The sequence below is a fragment of the Mastacembelus armatus genome, chromosome 16 (genome assembly GCF_900324485.2).
Source record: "Mastacembelus armatus chromosome 16, fMasArm1.2, whole genome shotgun sequence".
Taxonomy (NCBI): domain Eukaryota; kingdom Metazoa; phylum Chordata; class Actinopteri; order Synbranchiformes; family Mastacembelidae; genus Mastacembelus; species Mastacembelus armatus.
Genome location: NC_046648.1, coordinates 20,678,155 through 20,697,962, shown reverse-complemented (window position 1 = coordinate 20,697,962; position 19,808 = coordinate 20,678,155). Strand labels below are relative to the sequence as shown.

The 19,808-nt window shown below is 36.7% G+C and overlaps 1 protein-coding gene across 1 annotated transcript; it reads left to right on the top strand.

The window, feature by feature from the left end:
* The first annotated feature begins 152 nt into the window (after nucleotides 1-152).
* On the top strand, nucleotides 153-18,782 carry LOC113136755 (uncharacterized). The gene is made up of 21 exons (XM_026317791.1): nucleotides 153-208; nucleotides 544-641; nucleotides 900-1,310; nucleotides 1,424-1,732; nucleotides 2,239-2,520; nucleotides 2,842-2,947; nucleotides 3,042-3,145; nucleotides 6,026-6,094; nucleotides 6,405-6,815; nucleotides 6,929-7,237; nucleotides 7,984-8,259; nucleotides 8,909-9,190; nucleotides 9,304-9,588; nucleotides 9,699-9,810; nucleotides 9,910-9,979; nucleotides 10,679-11,057; nucleotides 15,920-15,961; nucleotides 16,185-16,421; nucleotides 16,557-16,665; nucleotides 17,257-17,326; nucleotides 17,537-18,782. Exons 2-21 carry the CDS (start codon nucleotides 587-589, stop codon nucleotides 17,945-17,947), a joined length of 4,329 nt encoding a protein of 1,442 aa, XP_026173576.1. The 5' UTR covers nucleotides 153-208; nucleotides 544-586; the 3' UTR covers nucleotides 17,948-18,782.
* The last annotated feature ends 1,026 nt before the right edge of the window (nucleotides 18,783-19,808 follow it).

Below are 19,808 nucleotides of genomic sequence, written 5' to 3'. Positions count from 1 at the left end.
TTAGAAAATATTGCTAGTGTTTTAAAGAACTAAGAGTATTGTAATATTGTGACATATCTGTATTAAAACATGGCGGTCTGAGCAATATAGCAATGTGTGTTAGTAAAGTGAAGACAACTTCCTTTTAAAATGTAATCAAAAACAGGGAAGCAAAACCTTAGTCATAGAGATCGCTGTAGAGTGTAAAGATCAGGAGAACGAGACAGAGGTAAAACACATTTGACTTAATTTAATAGATAGCTTTTAAAACCTCTGATAGAAGTTGCTGAATTCATTCATTTTTCTTTAAATGGTATCATAAATAGAAAATCTGAGGTAGTTGGGAGGTTTCTAATGCACAGTTGGACAGGGGACATAGCAGAGGTCAGTATTCCCAGATCTCTTGTTGATCTTTGTACAGTTTACTGTATTAATGTGCAATGATGATGAGATTAAAGATTAGCCATACCCTGAGTACAGCATTGGCCAACAAAATATGTGCATGTAGAGAAATATGTCTTTAGGTTTAGACCATTGATTGACATCCCACATGTTTGATTTTAGTTTAAAGTTTGTCATTTGAAGAGAGGGGCTGTCTCAAATCAGGATGTCCTTTCTCATCTGGGTCACTCTGTTTTTCTCTATGGGAAGCAGCAATTCAGGTATTTATATTACTTTTATTGTAATCTTGTTTTGATGATAACATTAACGATATGAACAAAATAATTTCTATAAAAATACAATCATTTATCCTGATAAATGTGCTATGAAATGTTTTTTTTTCTCTTGATGTGTTTAGTTTTCCAAACAGAATTTTTCCAGCTTATCAGTGGCAAAACACACAGCATCTGATTACTGACTTGGGAACTGTAGTATCAATAGTGTTTTGTTTTTTCTGTTTTTGCTGTTTGCATCAACAGGTGCATTAGAGGGGAGAAGCCCATATTGTTTTAATGGATTCTGCATCACGCTCATTGAAGAAGAAATAACAGCCGAGGCTGGACTCTGTGTTGTCATACCATGTTCTTTCACTACTGGTTATGGCTTTATACCCAAACATCTAGTGTGGTACAAATGTGAACCTTTTCAACAAAGATGTAGTGACTCAGACATGATATTTCATACTAACGAGAACAACAGAAAAATTCAGACTGGGTTCATAGGACGAGTGTCACTGATAGAGCCCGACATGAATCGAAGAATCTGCAGCATCGTCATCAATGACCTCAATGAGTCAGACTCTGGATCCTATCAGCTCAGAGTTAATGGTTTAAGGTTTGTGAGTATGGATGGATTCACATTCTCTCCCAGAGCAACTGTCTCTATTAAAGGTATGAAGAGTTTCAAGACATATGTATTGAAGATGTTCACATATCATGTCTGATTCTTTTAACCTACATTAACTGAGTGATGATCTTCAGGCTGCTCACTGCTTTCCTATTAGGTTTGACTCAGAAGCCCACAGTGCTGGTTCCTCCACTGACAGAGGGACAGCAGACCACACTGACCTGCACTGCTCCTGGTGTCTGCTCTGGATCTGCTCCTACAATCACCTGGATGTGGAGAGGAGCAGGGAGGAATGACTCTCACATCACAGGAAACACCACTGAGATTCTGACTGCTCTCACAAAGAGACACACCTCAACTTTGACCTTTAACACTTCAGCTGAACATCATGGCACAGAGGTCACCTGTAAGGTCAGCTTCCCAGGCAACATGACTACAGAGGAGACAGTGACTCTGAATGTGACCTGTGAGTTCAGCCCATTTTACACATTATTCACAGAATGATTGTTAGTAAAAGTAGATATCATGGAACTAAACTTTTAATGTGTGAGTCAAAACATTTGAGTGTTTTTGTCTAGTGACGTATTTCTTCAGATGGTAATGACCTGAAAATCAATGCAAATATTCTCCTTTACACTGAGATCTGAGATGAGTGTGATGCTCTGAATCTAACCTGATACCTTGATAACTGCAAAAATATAATGGAACAGCTATCTTATTATCTGCACTGCACTGTCTTATCATCTATAGTCTATAATATGTCAGCAGACTCTGGACAGTATATTTCTATAAGATGTCTGCTTGAAAAAGTTGATGTGATTATACAAATCCATCTTGCAAATGTTCTTAGAAAGGACATTAAAGTATCTTCAGGATACTATCATTATTTGGTTAAAATAAACATTTTTAAGGCTTTCAGAAGGATACTTTGTTAGACACATTACTACAGTTTGTCAAAATTTTGTTTTAAAGATGTGAAGAAACCTGCAATCACTGGAATCACAGCTGTTAGTGAGGGTGATGCTCTAAATCTCACCTGCAGTGTTGAAAGTTTTCCTCCATCTGCTATCACCTGGACTAAGCTTGGCTGCAATGTCACCCTGCCAAAGGAAACCAAAATCATTGTGCAGAATGACACTGGAGCAGTCACTCTTGTCATCTCTATGGTAAAAGCAGAACATTTGGGACAGTACATCTGTACAGCAAAACACCTGCATAGGACTCTGTCTACACACGCTGAAATAACTGTGAAATGTAAGTAAACAAAGGTTATGTTCATATTAGGTTACTGTCTGTTTGCTATGATTGTGTGTTTTCACAGTTTTGCCAAGGATCATAAGTAAATCTGGATATAAGGTTCTGTCAAAGTGAACATGACATACACTCAGTTCTTACTATTTTACAAGTCTAACCGGGATCCTTTTGCTTTTAAGTTTAACTTGATCAAAGTGCAGGAAATTTCATTGAATTTCTGTACATTTGTTGTCACTATATTTAGCTCATTATACAACAGTTTTACTCATATCTCATATGCATCGAATATAATTTAATAATATGAATTTTTATCTCTTCCAGCTGTGCTTGTGCAGCCTCATGAACCAAATACAAGTCTTCCCTGGACTGTTGCTGGTGTGTCTCTCAGTGTGAACATCTTCCTCATGATCTACATATTGTTCCTTCAGTATGTTTTTACATCTACTCTGCATTGTTTTGTTTTTAATGCACTGGAGACATTTAGAAAACAAATAATGTGTCTCTCTTTCTTCTCTGCGAAGGATTGCAAGGAAAAAGGTGAAACCAAATCAAGAGGACCGAACTTACGTGTCACTGAAGAAAGGAGACATATCACCCGAATATGATGTTATTGCCCAGCCTCTGAGCTAACATGTCAGCTTCCTCAAAGTTGAGGATATAAACTGATATGTTAAATCATATTTTCAACATGAATAATTATTGTATGAATGTGCATATTTTAGATTTTACAGTATATTATACCAAGCATTCAACACTTTAATATTTACACACCACACAGCTTCAGACTTTGATGATATTCTAACCAATCTGCAGATCTAACACAGTCAACTTTTTATGATTATCAAACAATACTGTGGTTGCAGTATCCTTTTTTCTCGTACAATGTAGGCTATGGTATGACAACAGTTTCCCTTGAAATAGAAGATATCTGAAAAGTAAGGTATGTGTAACTGTTGATAAGAATAAAAGCCATTTTGATTGGTATATATATATATATATATATCTGTAGTTTCTTCCTTATTTGTAGAAATCCCTTTTTGTCATGTATCACATTTTTATCGCAACTCAAAACTCTTGCAAATATATGATGTAAGTCACTGATTACTTCTCATTTTTAAAGTAGATTGCAGATATGAACTTACAAACTGACTTACAAACATGAGTAGAGAAGAGTATTGGGGACAGTATTTATACATTCTCTATGGCACAATATAAACTATGAAAACACATTGTAATAATCCTTTCCACATAGTGTTTTAACCAAGATTAAGACACTTTCTCTTTGAATCTACATGCATTTGATGACCTGTGATGCTGAGCTGTCTGGACCATTAAAAGTAAAGCATTTTTAAACAAGCTTTAAATGACAGTTTAAATTAAGACTGTTACACAAAATCCACACACAATATAGTGTAAGAAAAAATGTTGCATGCATGTGATGAGTTAATGTTTATTGAAATAAGTTCTTTTAATTCTCAGATGCATGCTTCTCTAATTCTCATATACAGAATGGAAAATGGAAAAATGACAAACCATCCAAAAAGGCCAGCAGGTCCGAATGGTTTAGCTTCTTTTTAGTTTCACTGAGAGATTATACATGTCACAACATATATTTCTGTCTCAAACAAAAAGAAATAATGTCAATCACTGGGCAGGGAAACTTTCTGAAAGGCACAAAGAAAGTAGAGGAGGTTTAGTAACACTGGGATGAGACTAGTGGGAAGAATTCAAGTGAATGAAAAGAGAGTGGTAACACACATCAATAATCTTATTGTACACATATCTTTTTGAACTATATTCAAATTCTAATTGTTTAATTCATTTAATTTTCCCCTAACTAGTATATACTGTATAGAACATGTTAATCCAAATCCCTTACAATGCTGTTGCTGATTACGATGATTATTAGAATTATTGGAAAATAATTAAAAATAAATACAGTTTGTTGTCTCTGATAATGACTCTTTCTGTCTAGAAACCTCAGCACCAAGTACAAACCTGAATTCCTGGCCTCCCACCTTTCAAAGTCCTGCATCTACCCAACGATCTGAATGAGTTCTAGTCATTTTGAAAGACAAAAGGCCGGCCCTGACACCATCCCTGAGGAGCTCTGCCACTCAAACTCTTACATTTTGCAGAAAGCACCACCCTGATTACGCTTAACTTCAGAGCAGTTGAGTCTGACTCCATGTAGGAGACTAACCACCCAGGGACCTGATGCAGAGACAACAACTTGGAGCTCAATGTGCTAAAAACAGAGGAGATGCTAGTGGACTTCAGGAAGAACTCGCCCCAAACCCCCTCCCATCACCCTGTGCATGTCCCCAATCACTATTGTGGAGTCCTTCTGCTTTCTGGCTATCACCTTCACCCAGGTCCTGACCAAGAAGGCACAGAAGAGGACATACTTCTTGCAGCAGCTCAGCGATGGTCCATCCTGAAGTTTTCCATTTCCATCTGGTACACTGCCTCCACAGCCAAGGACAGAAACAGGCTGCAGTGTATCATTCACTGTTTTGAGAAATTGATCAGCTGCAATCTGCTGTCACTCCAGGGATTTCTCCAGGCCAACCCCTCCCATCTAGGGCACAAACATTTTGAAACACTACCCTCTGCCAAGGTGCTGTGGTCTATCAGGACCATATATATAATCCATTGTTCATTATTTTGTCAACATCCAGCTTTTTACACCATACAGTTATCTTCCAGATTTGCACTAATGTTCAGATTTGTTCTAATGTATATATATTAATGATTCTGATTCTGAAGTGATTTTAAAATTAGTTTGAAACTGTTACATGCATGCATACAGTACTAAAACTTATCAAATTAGATACTCTGATATCATAGACTGTGTCCTGTGTTGTGAAATTCAAACCATATGAAAGCTTGTCTGTCTCAGGGAAGAAGAAATTTTGCTCAACAATGTGTGAGGAAACTTCCTGAGCTCTGTGGTTGCAGAAAAATAGAAGTGATAGAGGAAGGGACAATGCAGAGCTTCAGCACTGGCGAGAGAAAACAGCAGGACAGAAAGGGGTAAAATATATTTTTTTTAATTTTTGCTTAAATATCTTTTTGAACTGTGGGTGAATGTTATAAGACATTTCCACATTTGTGGCTTTGCTGGTATATAAAGGGTTGACTGTGCTGGATACAGAGTCATTGGGGTCTATTGCTGCATTCGGTAATGGAGGCCCAAAGCTGGACAGTGGCCAGGGAACATGGGAGGCATTGTAGATATTTATTGTAGCTGAGGAGTTGTTATATAGCCCAACTGATTTACACAGGATCTTACAAGAACAGATGTCACAAAGTGCTTTGCTATAAAAACATCTAACCGTAATTACGCTAACCGTAAAGTGTTTTATCTTGCAACTTTGGAATAACTGAATGTGCAACATCCTGTTTTAAGATCTGTGATGTCAACTGTCCAATTTCCTTTTGTTGAGTTTCTGTATCTTTACTGCACTTTAGTGTGAAGGGTAACAGGACGTTAACGTCTCAGTCATCAGGATGTTTGTTCTTATCTGGGCGACTCTGCTTTTATCTGTGAGAAGCAACGATGCACAAACAGGTATTCACCTTTATCATAATCCTAGAGAGCAATAACTTAACCTGATGAATGTTTTCTTAACAACCCTCCGAAACATAAATTTCTTAGGTTTTCACTGTGAATTGAACTGCACTAAAATGAACTAAAATCATAACTCACAGCATCTATTCAGTCACATGGAAACTCTTCTCGGGACTGCTGACAGGAAATATGTAAAACAGACACAGTTGATGTATTTTTTTAGGCATACTAGGTCATTTATTAAATATTGTAGAATGTAAAAATCTTCTGTCCCTGATTTTTTTGGTTTTTTTGCTGTTTGCATCAACAGGTGCATTAGAGGGGAGAAGCCCATATTGTTTTAATGGATTCTGCATCACGCTCATTGAAGAAGAAATAACAGCCGAGGCTGGACTCTGTGTTGTCATACCATGTTCTTTCACTACTGGTTATGGCTTTATACCCAAACATCTAGTGTGGTACAAATGTGAACCTTTTCAACAAAGATGTAGTGACTCAGACATGATATTTCATACTAACGAGAACAACAGAAAAATTCAGACTGGGTTCATAGGACGAGTGTCACTGATAGAGCCCGACATGAATCGAAGAATCTGCAGCATCGTCATCAATGACCTCAATGAGTCAGACTCTGGATCCTATCAGCTCAGAGTTAATGGTTTACTGTATGGGAGTTTGGATGGATTCACATTCTCTCCCAGAGCAACTGTCTCTATTAAAGGTATGAAGAGTTTCAAGACATATGTATTGAAGATGTTCACATATCATGTCTGATTCTTTTAACCTACATTAACTGAGTGATGATCTTCAGGCTGCTCACTGCTTTCCTATTAGGTTTGACTCAGAAGCCCACAGTGCTGGTTCCTCCACTGACAGAGGGACAGCAGACCACACTGACCTGCACTGCTCCTGGTGTCTGCTCTGGATCTGCTCCTACAATCACCTGGATGTGGAGAGGAGCAGGGAGGAATGACTCTCACATCACAGGAAACACCACTGAGATTATGACTGCTCTCACAAAGAGACACACCTCAACTTTGACCTTTAACACTTCAGCTGAACATCATGGCACAGAGGTCACCTGTAAGGTCAGCTTCCCAAGCAACGTGACCACAGAGGAGACAGTGACTCTGAATGTGACCTGTGAGTAAAACATACTTTATTCTCACCTTTAATTTTTAATCTCTAAAATGTTTGGTAATGTGCTGTCATTGCTGGATGTTATCTGAAATGTGTGCTTGGATGAAACTGGTGATCTCAGGTTGCTGAACAATGGTGTAGCAAGTCTGTTTGCGTTTAGTTGTCAAACTCACTGGGAATACAAACATGATGGAGGGTGAGACTCTGAATCTGATCTGCAGTGTTGAAGGTTTCCCAGACTTACTTATCAAGTGGACAAAATTTTCAGAGCAAAATGTCCAAAATAAATCGGAAACTAATCTGCAGGAAGAAAGAGGAACTGCCACTCTTTTCATCTTTAATGTAACAGCGGAAGTTTCTGGACAGTACATGTGCTCTGCAAAGTATCTGACCAACACCCTGAAAAAAAAAAATCTGTGTCGCAGTGTTCTGTAAGTACATTATGCAACTTTGTGCTTTTAGACAAAAAATGAATAGTGCAGTAGGTTGCATGAGTGAGTGTGAGTGTGTGAGGTTGTCTGTCTTTGTGTGTCTCTATGTGGCCCTGTGATGGACTGGTGACCTGTCCAGGGTGGACCCCTGCATTCTACCCGAGAGAGAGCTGGGACAGGCTCCAGCTGATCCCTGTGACCCTGATTCAGGAAAGAGCGGGTGTAGAAAATGGATGGATGGATAATCTTATATTTAGTATGCCACTTATACTACGGACACCATGCGTAATTGTATTCTGTTTAAAATGTGCTTTACAGATATGAGGAAACCTAAGATCACTGGGAAAACAAGTGTTAGAGAAGGCGAGACTCTGAATCTAACCTGCAGTGTTGAAAGTAACCCCCCATCACTTGTCATATGGACCAAATATTCTGACCGAAACCTACAAAATATAACGAACCTGCAGAACACTGAACTCTTGCAATCAACTCTTTTAAGCTCTAACGTGACAGCAAATGATTCTGGATATTACATCTGCACCGTAAAACATCCGAGCGACACAGTAACAGACAAAGTTTATGTCTCAGTGATATGTAAGTACAATTTATGTTTTTAAATAGTAAATTGTAATATTCTTTTTTTTTAATGAATTGAAACTTAATTTTACTGACACTGTGTATTTGTTGTCATTTTGAATATAGATTTTTATTAGAGTTCTTGGAGTAATAGAGGTGGCTCTTAGCTTCACTGGAGTCTCATGCTCCCTGTAATAACCAATATGTTGAGTTTGAATTATGTTTGGACTTTAGTGCCCCCCAGTGGTAGAATTTAAAAAATGTATGAAAGCAGTCACGGCATCAGTTTGACTTTATATTATATTTGTGTGTGTATTACGTATACTTTATGTACTGTATATACAGTATTATGTCTATTGTATTTATTGTTACAACACCCATGTCATAAATATACAACTTTACACATAAATACACTATGGCTGCATATTTGACATTTACATCATTATAATACCTTACAAAGCCTTGAACTACTTGATATATATTTTAATTTATCTTCAGTATATGAGATATTTTCCCACAGTTTATATAAGGTATTGTGAAGTACTTCAATGAATATCATCAAATTAGCTTTCCAGTCTAATTACTTAAATTTAATGATTAAAGAAGTTGCATGTTTCTTATGTCTTTATTTTATATTCAGATATTTTGTTTAAAATGTTCTTCACAGACACGAGTAAACCTGTGATCACTGGGGATACGACTGTCAAGAAGGGAGATGTTCTGAATCTAACCTGCAGTGTTGGAAGTTTCCCACCGTCTAATATTATGTGGACTAAACCTGGATCAAACAAAGTCTTGAGTGAAGTAAATGCCACTGTCTTGCAGAACCACACAGAACCAGTCACACTTTTTATCCCTAATGTGACAACAGAACATTCTGGACAATACGTCTGTACAGGAAGAAACCTGGACATGACTGTGACTGCATTCGTTGATGTAACTGTGACCTGTAAGTAGATTACTTGGTACTAATTAATCCTCATTGCTTGAAAATGAAATTTGTACATACCCAACACTGACAGGCTATTGATGTGTGCTGTGATTCTGCTAATGTGTTCACAGGGTTTTCAAAGGTCCAAAATGGCTCTGGGTGTAAAGTTGGTGCAGAACTCCTGACATGTGTGTGTACTAGTCAGGGTTTTCCTTTACCCACTATTGAATGGCCACTGTTGAACAACCACAATATATACTCTGTTACTACCACTGTGTCAAATCACACAGTCAACAGCACCATCTCTCTGACTGTAAAAGGTTACAATAAAACATCAGTCGAGTGTGTCAGCAGCAATGAAAATGGGGAAACAAAAGTAAATCTCACTATTCAAAAAAACCTGCCTGAACCAGACGGTATGTGTTCTCAACTAAAACAGTTGTGCTCCTTTTTACTTCATGTTTTCCATCAGAGAAGCTGTTGCATGTATTAAATGTTTTGTCCATTTTGTTCCTCTTGATTGCAGTTGAAACCAAAAAACTATTAAGTGCTGTTTTAAGCTTGGAAACCATCATTGCCTTTTTGATTGGTTTTCTTCTTTCAGCACTCTTGTGCTGTTTAGCCAAAAAATGCCGCAGGTACGCTATAAATTTCAGTAATTAATTTGCAGTCTTTGTCAGTGAATAATATTTATCCATTCAATACATTTGTTGATGTTTAAATATATTTTTCTTCAGGAAAAAACGGAAGTGCTCTGATAACCTGGATGCGACTCTGGAGATGGTGAGCACTCAAGAGGATTTATTGGTATTTTTTTTTCATTCAACCAATATTGTACTGTGTATATTAGCATACATCTCCAGTCATTAGTAATTTGAGATTCTCCATATCTGATCCTTAAGTATCCACACTTGCACTTTGCATGTTTTAGCTCAGATTAGTAAATCAGGGATACACAGCAGTGCTGCTGACCAGCTCACTTTTATTGTTTACCACATTACTAAGAAACTGGTGGTGGTGGTTAGTGGTGGTGGGAGCTTTGGTATCAGCAGAGTAATAGAAGTGGTTTAAAGGTTGCTTTACGGATCTGCGTTGATTTAATTGATGTAACCAGCTTGTGGCAGTATCAATTGATGTAGAAATTAAGCAACAGCTGTCCATCAGCTAATGTAAGCACAGCATCAATGATGTGCCTTAAATATGCTTCATTAATTTCATTAATTTCTTTTGTGAAAAACGAATTAGAGTCTTGAGTTACCGTCACAGCCAATACCATGTCTCAGTGGCCAATTCCACTATTGTCCCTTTATTGTGCAGTTTTAAGAACCCAATGGCCATTCAAGACTTCACCAATTTACCATCAATATTTATGGTGAAAGAAGTTACATGTGATTGATTACATTTTAAACAAGTTTCAGATAATATATTTCATGCATAGATTACACATTTTTGGACTTATAGCAGCTGCCGAATGGGTCTGATCATTTGCTTTATACCCGATGACAGATCTATGATGGTCAAGTAGCAGAAGATGATTATTTCTCCAGCCAAGAGGCAGTTGAGGATGAAGCTGTGGGAGCAGAGAAAACAGCTCCTGAGCTTGACAATGGGCCAAATGACGTGGAGTACGCCAACATTGACTTCTCCCTGTTGAAAAGAAAGAGTCCCAGTGAGGCAGCAAAGAAGCGAGAGAGCACAGAGACAGAGTATGCTGAAGTCAAAAAAGAAGTGAAAGAGGACAAAGAATACAGTAGCAGAGATGAAGGAGAAATGTTGGAGGATGAGGCCATGATAGAGGAAGAGGATGACGAGACAAAACCTTGTGTCCTGGAAGGGGAGGACATGGAAGTGTACTCCAATGTACAGGATATAATGGGTGAGATGTGAGGAGTGTGGTGCATTGTGGAATTTGTGCTCTCATCACATGTAGAGGACTGATGATGATTGTTATTCCGGAGAATGAGTGACAGTCAAAGTTAAATAGGTTTTTATCTTAGTTCTAAAATAACTTATATCTGAAGTTAAGCACAGTTTAATGGCAAGGCAGACCGTTCTATAACCTAGGAGCAGCAACAGCGAAAACACAAGCTTCCTATCTTTTGGAAAGCTCTGGTCAGGGGACCTCAGCGTTCTTTAATGACTCTGAACTCTTAAAAGTTCATTAAGGTAAAAGGGGAAAAGGCCATCGAGTGCCTTGAAAAGAAAGAGTCAAATTTTAAAATCAATCCCAAAACAACCTACATGCTAGTGAAGGGAAAATAAAATTGAGGTGGTATCATCTTGCCCAGAGGTTTGAGTTAATGAATGGGCAACTCAACTTTAAATAAGCTGAAAATGAGAAAGACAAGAGTAGTTGATTCCCCAATAAAGCACATTACAATAATCAAGCCTTGAGCTAATAAAGCATGTGAATAATCTTTTTCAGATCATTTTGATTAAGAAAAGACTTGACTGTAATGTAGATAGCAAAGGTAATTGATGTAAGCTGGTTTTTACTACAGCACTGATCTCTTACCCTTGTAAACGGTGTCTACCACACAGCTAAATTCTTCTAATTCTGCCTGTAATAAACTGAAGTTACACTTCACACCTCTGACCACTCGATATTTACTTTCGTCATTCATGCAAATGGAGGTTTGACAGACTTCCTTTGTTGTACTTTAGATTTTGCTTTTCATAAACCTTTCAGCACTTTAGTTATATGCATAAAATGTGACGCAATGTCAACTCTTATTTTCTCAAAGTGTGGTTTTGTTTGAGACATTTTCTTTATGCAGATGACGTATGTTCTGTCTGGATAGTTCAGTTTACCACTTGGCCCAGGCTTAACTCTTTCAACAACTAGTGAATAATTTCCCATAAAATATTATGTATATTATAAAGATTAAGCATGCACCATTAAACATTTTAGCATTATGATGATCTATGGTGGTTAGTGTTTTTCTATAAATCTAAAAACTTATTGACCTCAGTCTGTGCAACAATTAATGCCAGATTCAACCAAAGCTAATCTTAGACTTTCAGCAGTCACTGTCTAATATGAAATTCTCTTGTTTGCAAAGACAGTATTGTCAGGAAGGGATTGTTATACAAAGAATAAACCTTATGCCAAATGACATTTCAGTTGCAATGTAATTTTATTTTGCATGTATGTGTTTTTTTCAACTAATAAAAAAAATGTTGTGGGTGATTTGCATATATAGCCCTGTTGTTGCAAGTCAGCAAGTTAGTTCCCCTTTCTAAAAATGTCTTGCAGGAATTGACTTGACTGGTTAGAAACACCTTTTCTAAAATTCGGATTATGTAGCAGTTTGAAGGGTGAACAGAAATTTATTAGAGAATATAAATATAAACCAAGTAATGTTTAAATCAGTAATCACTTAAGTGACTTTTCTGGGAACATAGCTGTATCTTCAAAAACAATAAACCATAAATCCCACTGCCTATCACAAAACCATATGTATCAAAGAGGCTGCATGTGTTTGAAATGAAGAACTACCATAGAGACTGGTTTTAAAATCTGCAGCTATTTAATGCACGCAATCAGGAGGTTTTCTTTCTCATACATGAATAAACTGATTAATTATATTAATAAACTGAAACTCTTCAACAATTATTTTATTATTTCAGCAGTAATGCAGACTATTAGGTTATGCACATCTCTTTGTGTATGTAATTTTGTTTGCATTATAATGTAGCCTGTAGTGTCTAAGTATAGCAGGTAGATGAATATATGGTATGTCCCTGTTCTCAGAGTTTCTGATCCCATTGCATTCATGAAGATGACTTCAAATTAACTGAGTGCAGACTATATATATCTATATATATATATAGATATATATATAACCTATAATAACCTGATATGATATAATAACCTATAAGCAAGGTTATTATATCATAAGTTGAAGTTGTGACAGTGGATAGAGGAAGCAATGACCCGCAGGGTGTACAGCAGAGAAACTTCCTGGAAACATAATGTAGTGCATAAAAGGAAGAAGAACATAAAGCGAAGTAAGAAAGGCAGTGTCTGTTCAGAGCAGAGACACACAGCAGCGGTCACTGAGGGGAGTACAGACAGAGGTAATACAACAGCTAATATTTACCCCATTACTCTACAAACCTTGATAGTGGTAACTGTAGAAGTATTCACTCTTCCTTAATTTAATAATATAATTTGTTATAATATATATGCTGTAATAATTTGTTTAAATATTTGTGTTTTAAAAACTTCCAATTGCAGTCAATTGGGGACTCTATGATTTGAAGGATTGTTGGTGTAAGTAAAAGTATATTTATTTAGCAGAAAATAGCTCAAAGTGCTTCAATATGAAACTTTTCAAGGGAGTCACAGCTCTGAAGAAAATGATGGACGAATCTATTCATGTACATTAACTACTGAATTGCGAAACATTTGTTCAGTCAGCCATGAAGGTTTTTCTGGTAGTCTCATCACCTGAACTTCCTGTTTGTAAATTGTACTTCCCCTGTAGCTTTTGGTGTCTTTCTGAGAGATTTGGTTCTGCTGAAACTGTCTCGAGCATTGAATCAGGATGTACATTCTCATCTGGGCAACTCTGTTTTTCTCTTTGGGAGCCAACAGTAAAGGTAGAGTATGCAGCTTTAATATAATCTTGTCATGGTACCAATGTTTATTTTTTCAAACAAACATCTTAGTTTTTTTCTGCATTGTCTTGAAATTAGGTTGGTGGTGATCCATCACATCTGTTTATTATGTGGAAGTGAGAGATTGATTGTTTTAAATATAAATGATGAATTCGCTCACTAAATATATCAAAATGTATATATTTTTTAATTTTCCATATATCAATATAAAAATGTTTAGATCAGTTGTTAGGAAGTACCTTTCTGGTAGGAAAACTAAAATCTTGTCAGGATGGATCTTACTGTATCACCGAAATAACAATAGTGGCTGGTCTACATGTTGCTTTACCATGTTCTTTCACGACTGATACTAATTAAAACCGGTACTGATCCACGTAAACAAAACACACTACATACACACACACAACTGTGAGGATTTTGAGATAGTGGCCCTAGTCCTCTTCTGTCTCTGCTATCACTGATATACAATTTCATGTAAATAGAGTTTCTTATCTTTATGTAATATGTAAGGATATTAACCTCTTGTAGACTATTGTTACTATCCATCCTCTATACCCGCTTATTACTATTTTAGGGTCACAGGGATCTGCTGGAGCCTAAAATAATGTATGTAATTTAAATATATACATAATAAATAATTATTTTTTTAATATAATTGTTAATAACTTTAGACATCAAGTGATTAATGATTACTCATGTATTGATTAATTACTATTTAGAAGAAGAAGAAAGAGTACTTTATTGTTAATCTTAATCTGATTTATTCCCCAAGGGGAAATTCAGTTGTTACAGCAATTATTTATATCATTTAAAGTTATTAAATTTAATATTATTAAAATTATATTAATTAATAGTAATTAATAAAGTGATTAATAAAGTAATAAAGTAATTAACTTGTATGTAGAAAAGTAAAGTAATTATTTATTTTTGGGGGTTTGTGTGTGTGTGTGTGTGTGTGTGTGCGTGTGTGTGCGTGCGTGCTTTAGGAGGAATTAGTCTGTGGCTGAATGAAACAGGGCAAGAAGCTGTCTGTGGGTAAATGGCGGGACAAAACCATATTGAAATACAAGTCAAGTACCACACCAATGCTGTACCAGCTGAAAATGCATCACTGGACAGTTACAGTTCAAGATAAAAATGGAACTCTCTACAAGCTATTATGTGCGTTAGCTTGGAAAGCTGCAGAAGCAATTACCTCAAAGCTTTGCTCTATTATTGAAATGACATGATACCTAGGAACATGGTGGACATGCAAACTTTTGTGAGCTCCTAAACTATTTTGAGCCAGGCTCTAATGCCCCTCAAGTCATACAATAACTTATTAATGATTAATCGATATTTGATTGTTAACATTTTCAAATATCACTTAAGAAAAACTTGCAAAATTTGCAACTCTACCAGTGTATTCCGCTATTTATAGAACAAGAACAACTTCTAATCTTGTTTTTTCCAACTGCTGCCAAAGTAACCAGGAAATGTGTGGTGGTTTGTACCCTAATACTAGTAGAACCACCATCCTGCAGACAGATGTTCATTGATCTGTCACAGCCCCTGTATTAAACTAGTTTTATACGATAAAGCAAATGTTGATAATGCATCAAATCATTTTTGCTGCTTAACCAAGTGTCACAACTCTTCGTGAAAAAAAACTGTTGTGCTCTCACAGAATCTTCATCTCTGACACTCTAATTTTACTGCAAACAGTTTATGTACCATTTAAATAGACAAACGTCACTGAAATACTGAAATAGAATAACTGAGATCAGGCTCTGTACCATCTTTACATGAAGCAGTGACACTTTCATTTTCTACTTTAAGGCTCAAAAGCAAGACATATTTAGATCTGTGAAATTAACTCAGTGTGAGCGTTTGTGTTTTTTGCAAATATTTTTTCTAATAATATATTAGAAAAAAACCCCCTTACAATTTCAGTTACATTAGCATGGTCATTTTCCACTTGAGCACTGCAGATGCACTTCATGCTAAAATAATAAGTAAATAGAAAAATAATACTATATCAAAGAATAAAGCATGGTAGGAAAGACACATTCATAGGTTAAACTCCAACAGCACTGAACAACTTCAGGAGACTGTACACTCAACTTTGACTTGTACCCTTTTCAGTTGAACATACCAACCAAACTACAACGGCTTTGAATAGGAGCGGTAAGTTAAGAACCATCTACACATTATTCACAAAATGCTGTGTCAAGTGTTGTGTGAATGGCAACAGTCTGTGTGTCTTTTGTCTACTGACATATTTTCTCATTTAAAAGTTAATGCAGATATTCTTCATTAAACTACATTAAAGCAATTAAACAGCTTGAGAGACTCTATGTTTATCAGAGTTATTATAATAATTTGTTGAAAATGTTCTTTTGTTGAAAAGATGTGAAACAAAACATCAGCGGAAACACAGCAGTTAAGGAACATGATGCTCTAAAGCTGACCTGCAGTGGAAAAGGTCCCCATCCATCTTCTATGAGCTGTACTAAGCTTGATTCCAATAAGACCCTGTCAAAGAATGGCACTGTAACAGTCACTCTTTCCCTCTCTGATGTGAATGCAACACATTCTGTACAGTACAGCTGTAGTGAAGCGCACTTAAAAAATAATACTTGGGAAGGTAAGTATCCTTTAAAAAATGCATGTTCATATCATTTGTTATTATGTTTATGTGTTTGCATGTTTGTTTTATGTCATTACTGAGAAAAGCAAGAAATGGCCATGACCACAGTTTTTTTTTCCCTCTTGATTCCAGATCTTCTCATGAAATTGTTTACAGACATGGACCTAAAAGTCATCATTGCATTTATCAGTGGCATTCTCCTTTCTGCAGTGATCTTCTGTGTAATATGTATATGCCACAGGTACACTTTTAACTTTGCTATTCTGAGTTACTGTGTACTATATTTTGATATTTGTGCATTGGTTTTCTTTTCTTTAATTTACAGTCAGTCATAATTGTTTTAACATGCTTTGTTTTGAGTGCTTTACACATGACAACATATTTGCTAACCATTTTAAATGTTATAAAGATGGTGGGTGAGTGGCTGACTATTGCAGGGCCAGCACAGTCATATATATAACACATTGACACCTAAGTGTAAGTTAGAATTTCATATTCAATGCACCTGCTTTCTTTTAGACTGTGAGCAGAAAATGGAGTGAGAGAACAGGGAGAAGACAGAAACCCCACAGAGAAAGGCCAGGATGTTTGTATGACTGATACTGTTGAGCCTCTGTGACACATGAAAGACATGACTTATCTTAAAATAAGGGACAAAAAGCAAATAGCTAATCAGTCCTGATTAAAGAAATGTAATATAATGATGCAGAGTTTATCAGATGTACAGGCCAAACACTAAAACATTTTCTGTTTTAAAACCTTGAGGACTTTAATTCTGTAATACCTGTTTTGTTACTAACAGTTGCCAATTTTTAATTACATTTCTCTCCAGAAAAAAACAAAGGAGATCTGGAAAGATGGCTGAGAATTTGGAGATGGCCACCATTCAAGCAGTTTCACTGGTAGTTTTATTATTACTCTATTATTTTATAATTGCTGGCTAAGCTATTATTCTGTTGTTGAGACATGCCCTTCTGTCATTTGTCTTCTCTTTGAATTCCTTTTTTTTGTTTTGGCAACTACTACTGAAAATATTAAATCTACCTGATGTCACTGAAATTTTCTACACTGTGTGATGACTTATATTGGCTGACAAACTTTGGACCTGACAGATTGAGGCTGATCAAACAGCGAAAGATGATGGTGCCTGTGACCAAGAAGCAGCTGTAGGAGGAGCTGAGGGCGACTGGCAGTCAGCACCCAATGGTGACGTGGACCCAAAAGAAGTGGAGTACTCTGACCTTGACTTCTCTAGGCTGAAAATGAAGAACACTACAGACACCATGGAGACACCAAACTCCGCAGAAACAGAGTATGCTGAAATTAAGAAAGAAGTGGCAGAGGAGACAATAGATGATAATGGAGGGCAGCAAATGTTGGAAATGGAGGAAATGTTGGAGGGCAACAAAGAAGAGGCAATGATGGAGGATAAGGAAAGGGACCAGTGTATGCTGGCAAATGAGGAGGAAGGTGAGGATCTGACGCTGTATTCTAATGTGGATGAAATCATGGATCAGATTTGAGAGCTGGGTAGATTGGAGTCATGTGCAGTAAGCACATGTTTTTTAATGGTAAAATACTCAATCTGACACGCATAACATTAAACAGAAGGCTGAGCATGAGAGCAAGATGAGAGTTGCTATTGGTTATTGCAGCTCTTGTGCAGAAGGATGTGTGTGGTTTGCTAGGAAGGAATACGGGTGTTATTCTGCGTGCTAGTGTGTTTATGAGGCTGCTGATGCTGGCAGGAAAGAAATCATGTATGTGAAGATAAATGTAAATAATGTCTGTGAAGACTCAGTCGTCCAGGTGAAGTTATCTAGAGGTAGAGTCATGGCAGCTGGACTCCTAGTTTTACTAGAACCTGAAGTCCAGTTGCCATGACTCAACCTCTAGATATGTACATAATAAAAGAAGCAGAGTTGTTAGTCATAAGTGTAATTTAAAAGGGGTCTGGGAAGATGGCTGCTGACTTTGATGCATAAATGACTATCCTGTGTGTGATTTGTACCACATCACTGTCAGCCTGGGATTAGGGGATATTATCAAAGAAGACACATTTTTAATGTATAGAATATGTTAAGTCCATTCAACTGCAACTTCACAAGCCACTCTTATTGAAATGCTCAAAACATAAATCTGATGATAAAAATGTAAATGCAAATTCAAGGGAACATTTTACACTTTATCTGGCATAGAAATGTATGTATACAGCAAGCTTTGATGCCTATCACAGGACTAAGTGTATTAGGAAGAATAGAAGAAGAGAGTTCATGCTTATTGTTTAAGAAATTGCTTAAATGCCACTGAAGTTACATTTAATAAACTGAGGGTTAACGCCTGTACAAAGACACTGCAGCATATTGTGCAGAATATCTATGTTCAAATCATTGAGATGTTCCAAACTAAACCAATCACAGAAAAGGTGGGGCAGCAAGCACCTCTGCTTTTTTGCACCAAAAGCCTAGAGTTTGTCTTTCTGTCCTCCTGGCTGTTTCCCACCTTGACACAAAAACAAACTTTTACAATCACCACTTTATTCATCCACTGAAGAAATAACCCTAATATTTATTCTTCATTTTCCCTATTGCTTTGTATAAATATTTGTTGTGGAAACTTATATTTGCATTCACTTACAGATAAGAACAGGAAGTTATTAAAAATAAAGTGATGCCAAAAAGTAAATGCATATATTAATACTTACCAAACTGACTTCACCGATAACAGAAACATACAATATAAAAGCCTACATGGTGTTACAATGGGGATAAAGAATGAATGCAGATACTTTGCATTTGCATTGACCTAAAGCATAAATTAGTAAATAAATCAATTCATTCATTATTTCACCACTGCAGATAATGTATTAGTACTAGAGAGCACAGTACTATGCATTGCACTCTGCAAGAGAAATAAAAAGCTACCTTATATCACACTAATAAACATTTACAATTCACAATGTATGCAGGCATTCATATGTAGGCATTCATAATGTGTGTAAGAAAAGATACTGGTTGGTTGATTGCTCAAGACATTCTGATGAGAGATGCATTAAAGAAGGAATAGTTTAACAGTCATACAGAGATCACTGTGGGGAGTAGAGTCCTGGGGCAAAACACATTAACCTGTTTTTTCAGTCCTATCAGTGGTGGGGGGCTATTTTTGATCAACAAAACTTCCTGTATGTTTGCTGCACACTTTCTACAACACTTGTGTTTTTAAGTTTGTCCTCTGGTGGTAGATGCCTAATGTTATCATCTCTGTGACTGTGCTCAGGCATAAGTTAGGGCAGCTAAGGCAGGGAAAGACTGAGGCTAGATTTAGGTAGTCAGTTTATAGTGCCTCAGGAGATAGTCAGTACCAATCTAAGACCAGATTTTGTGC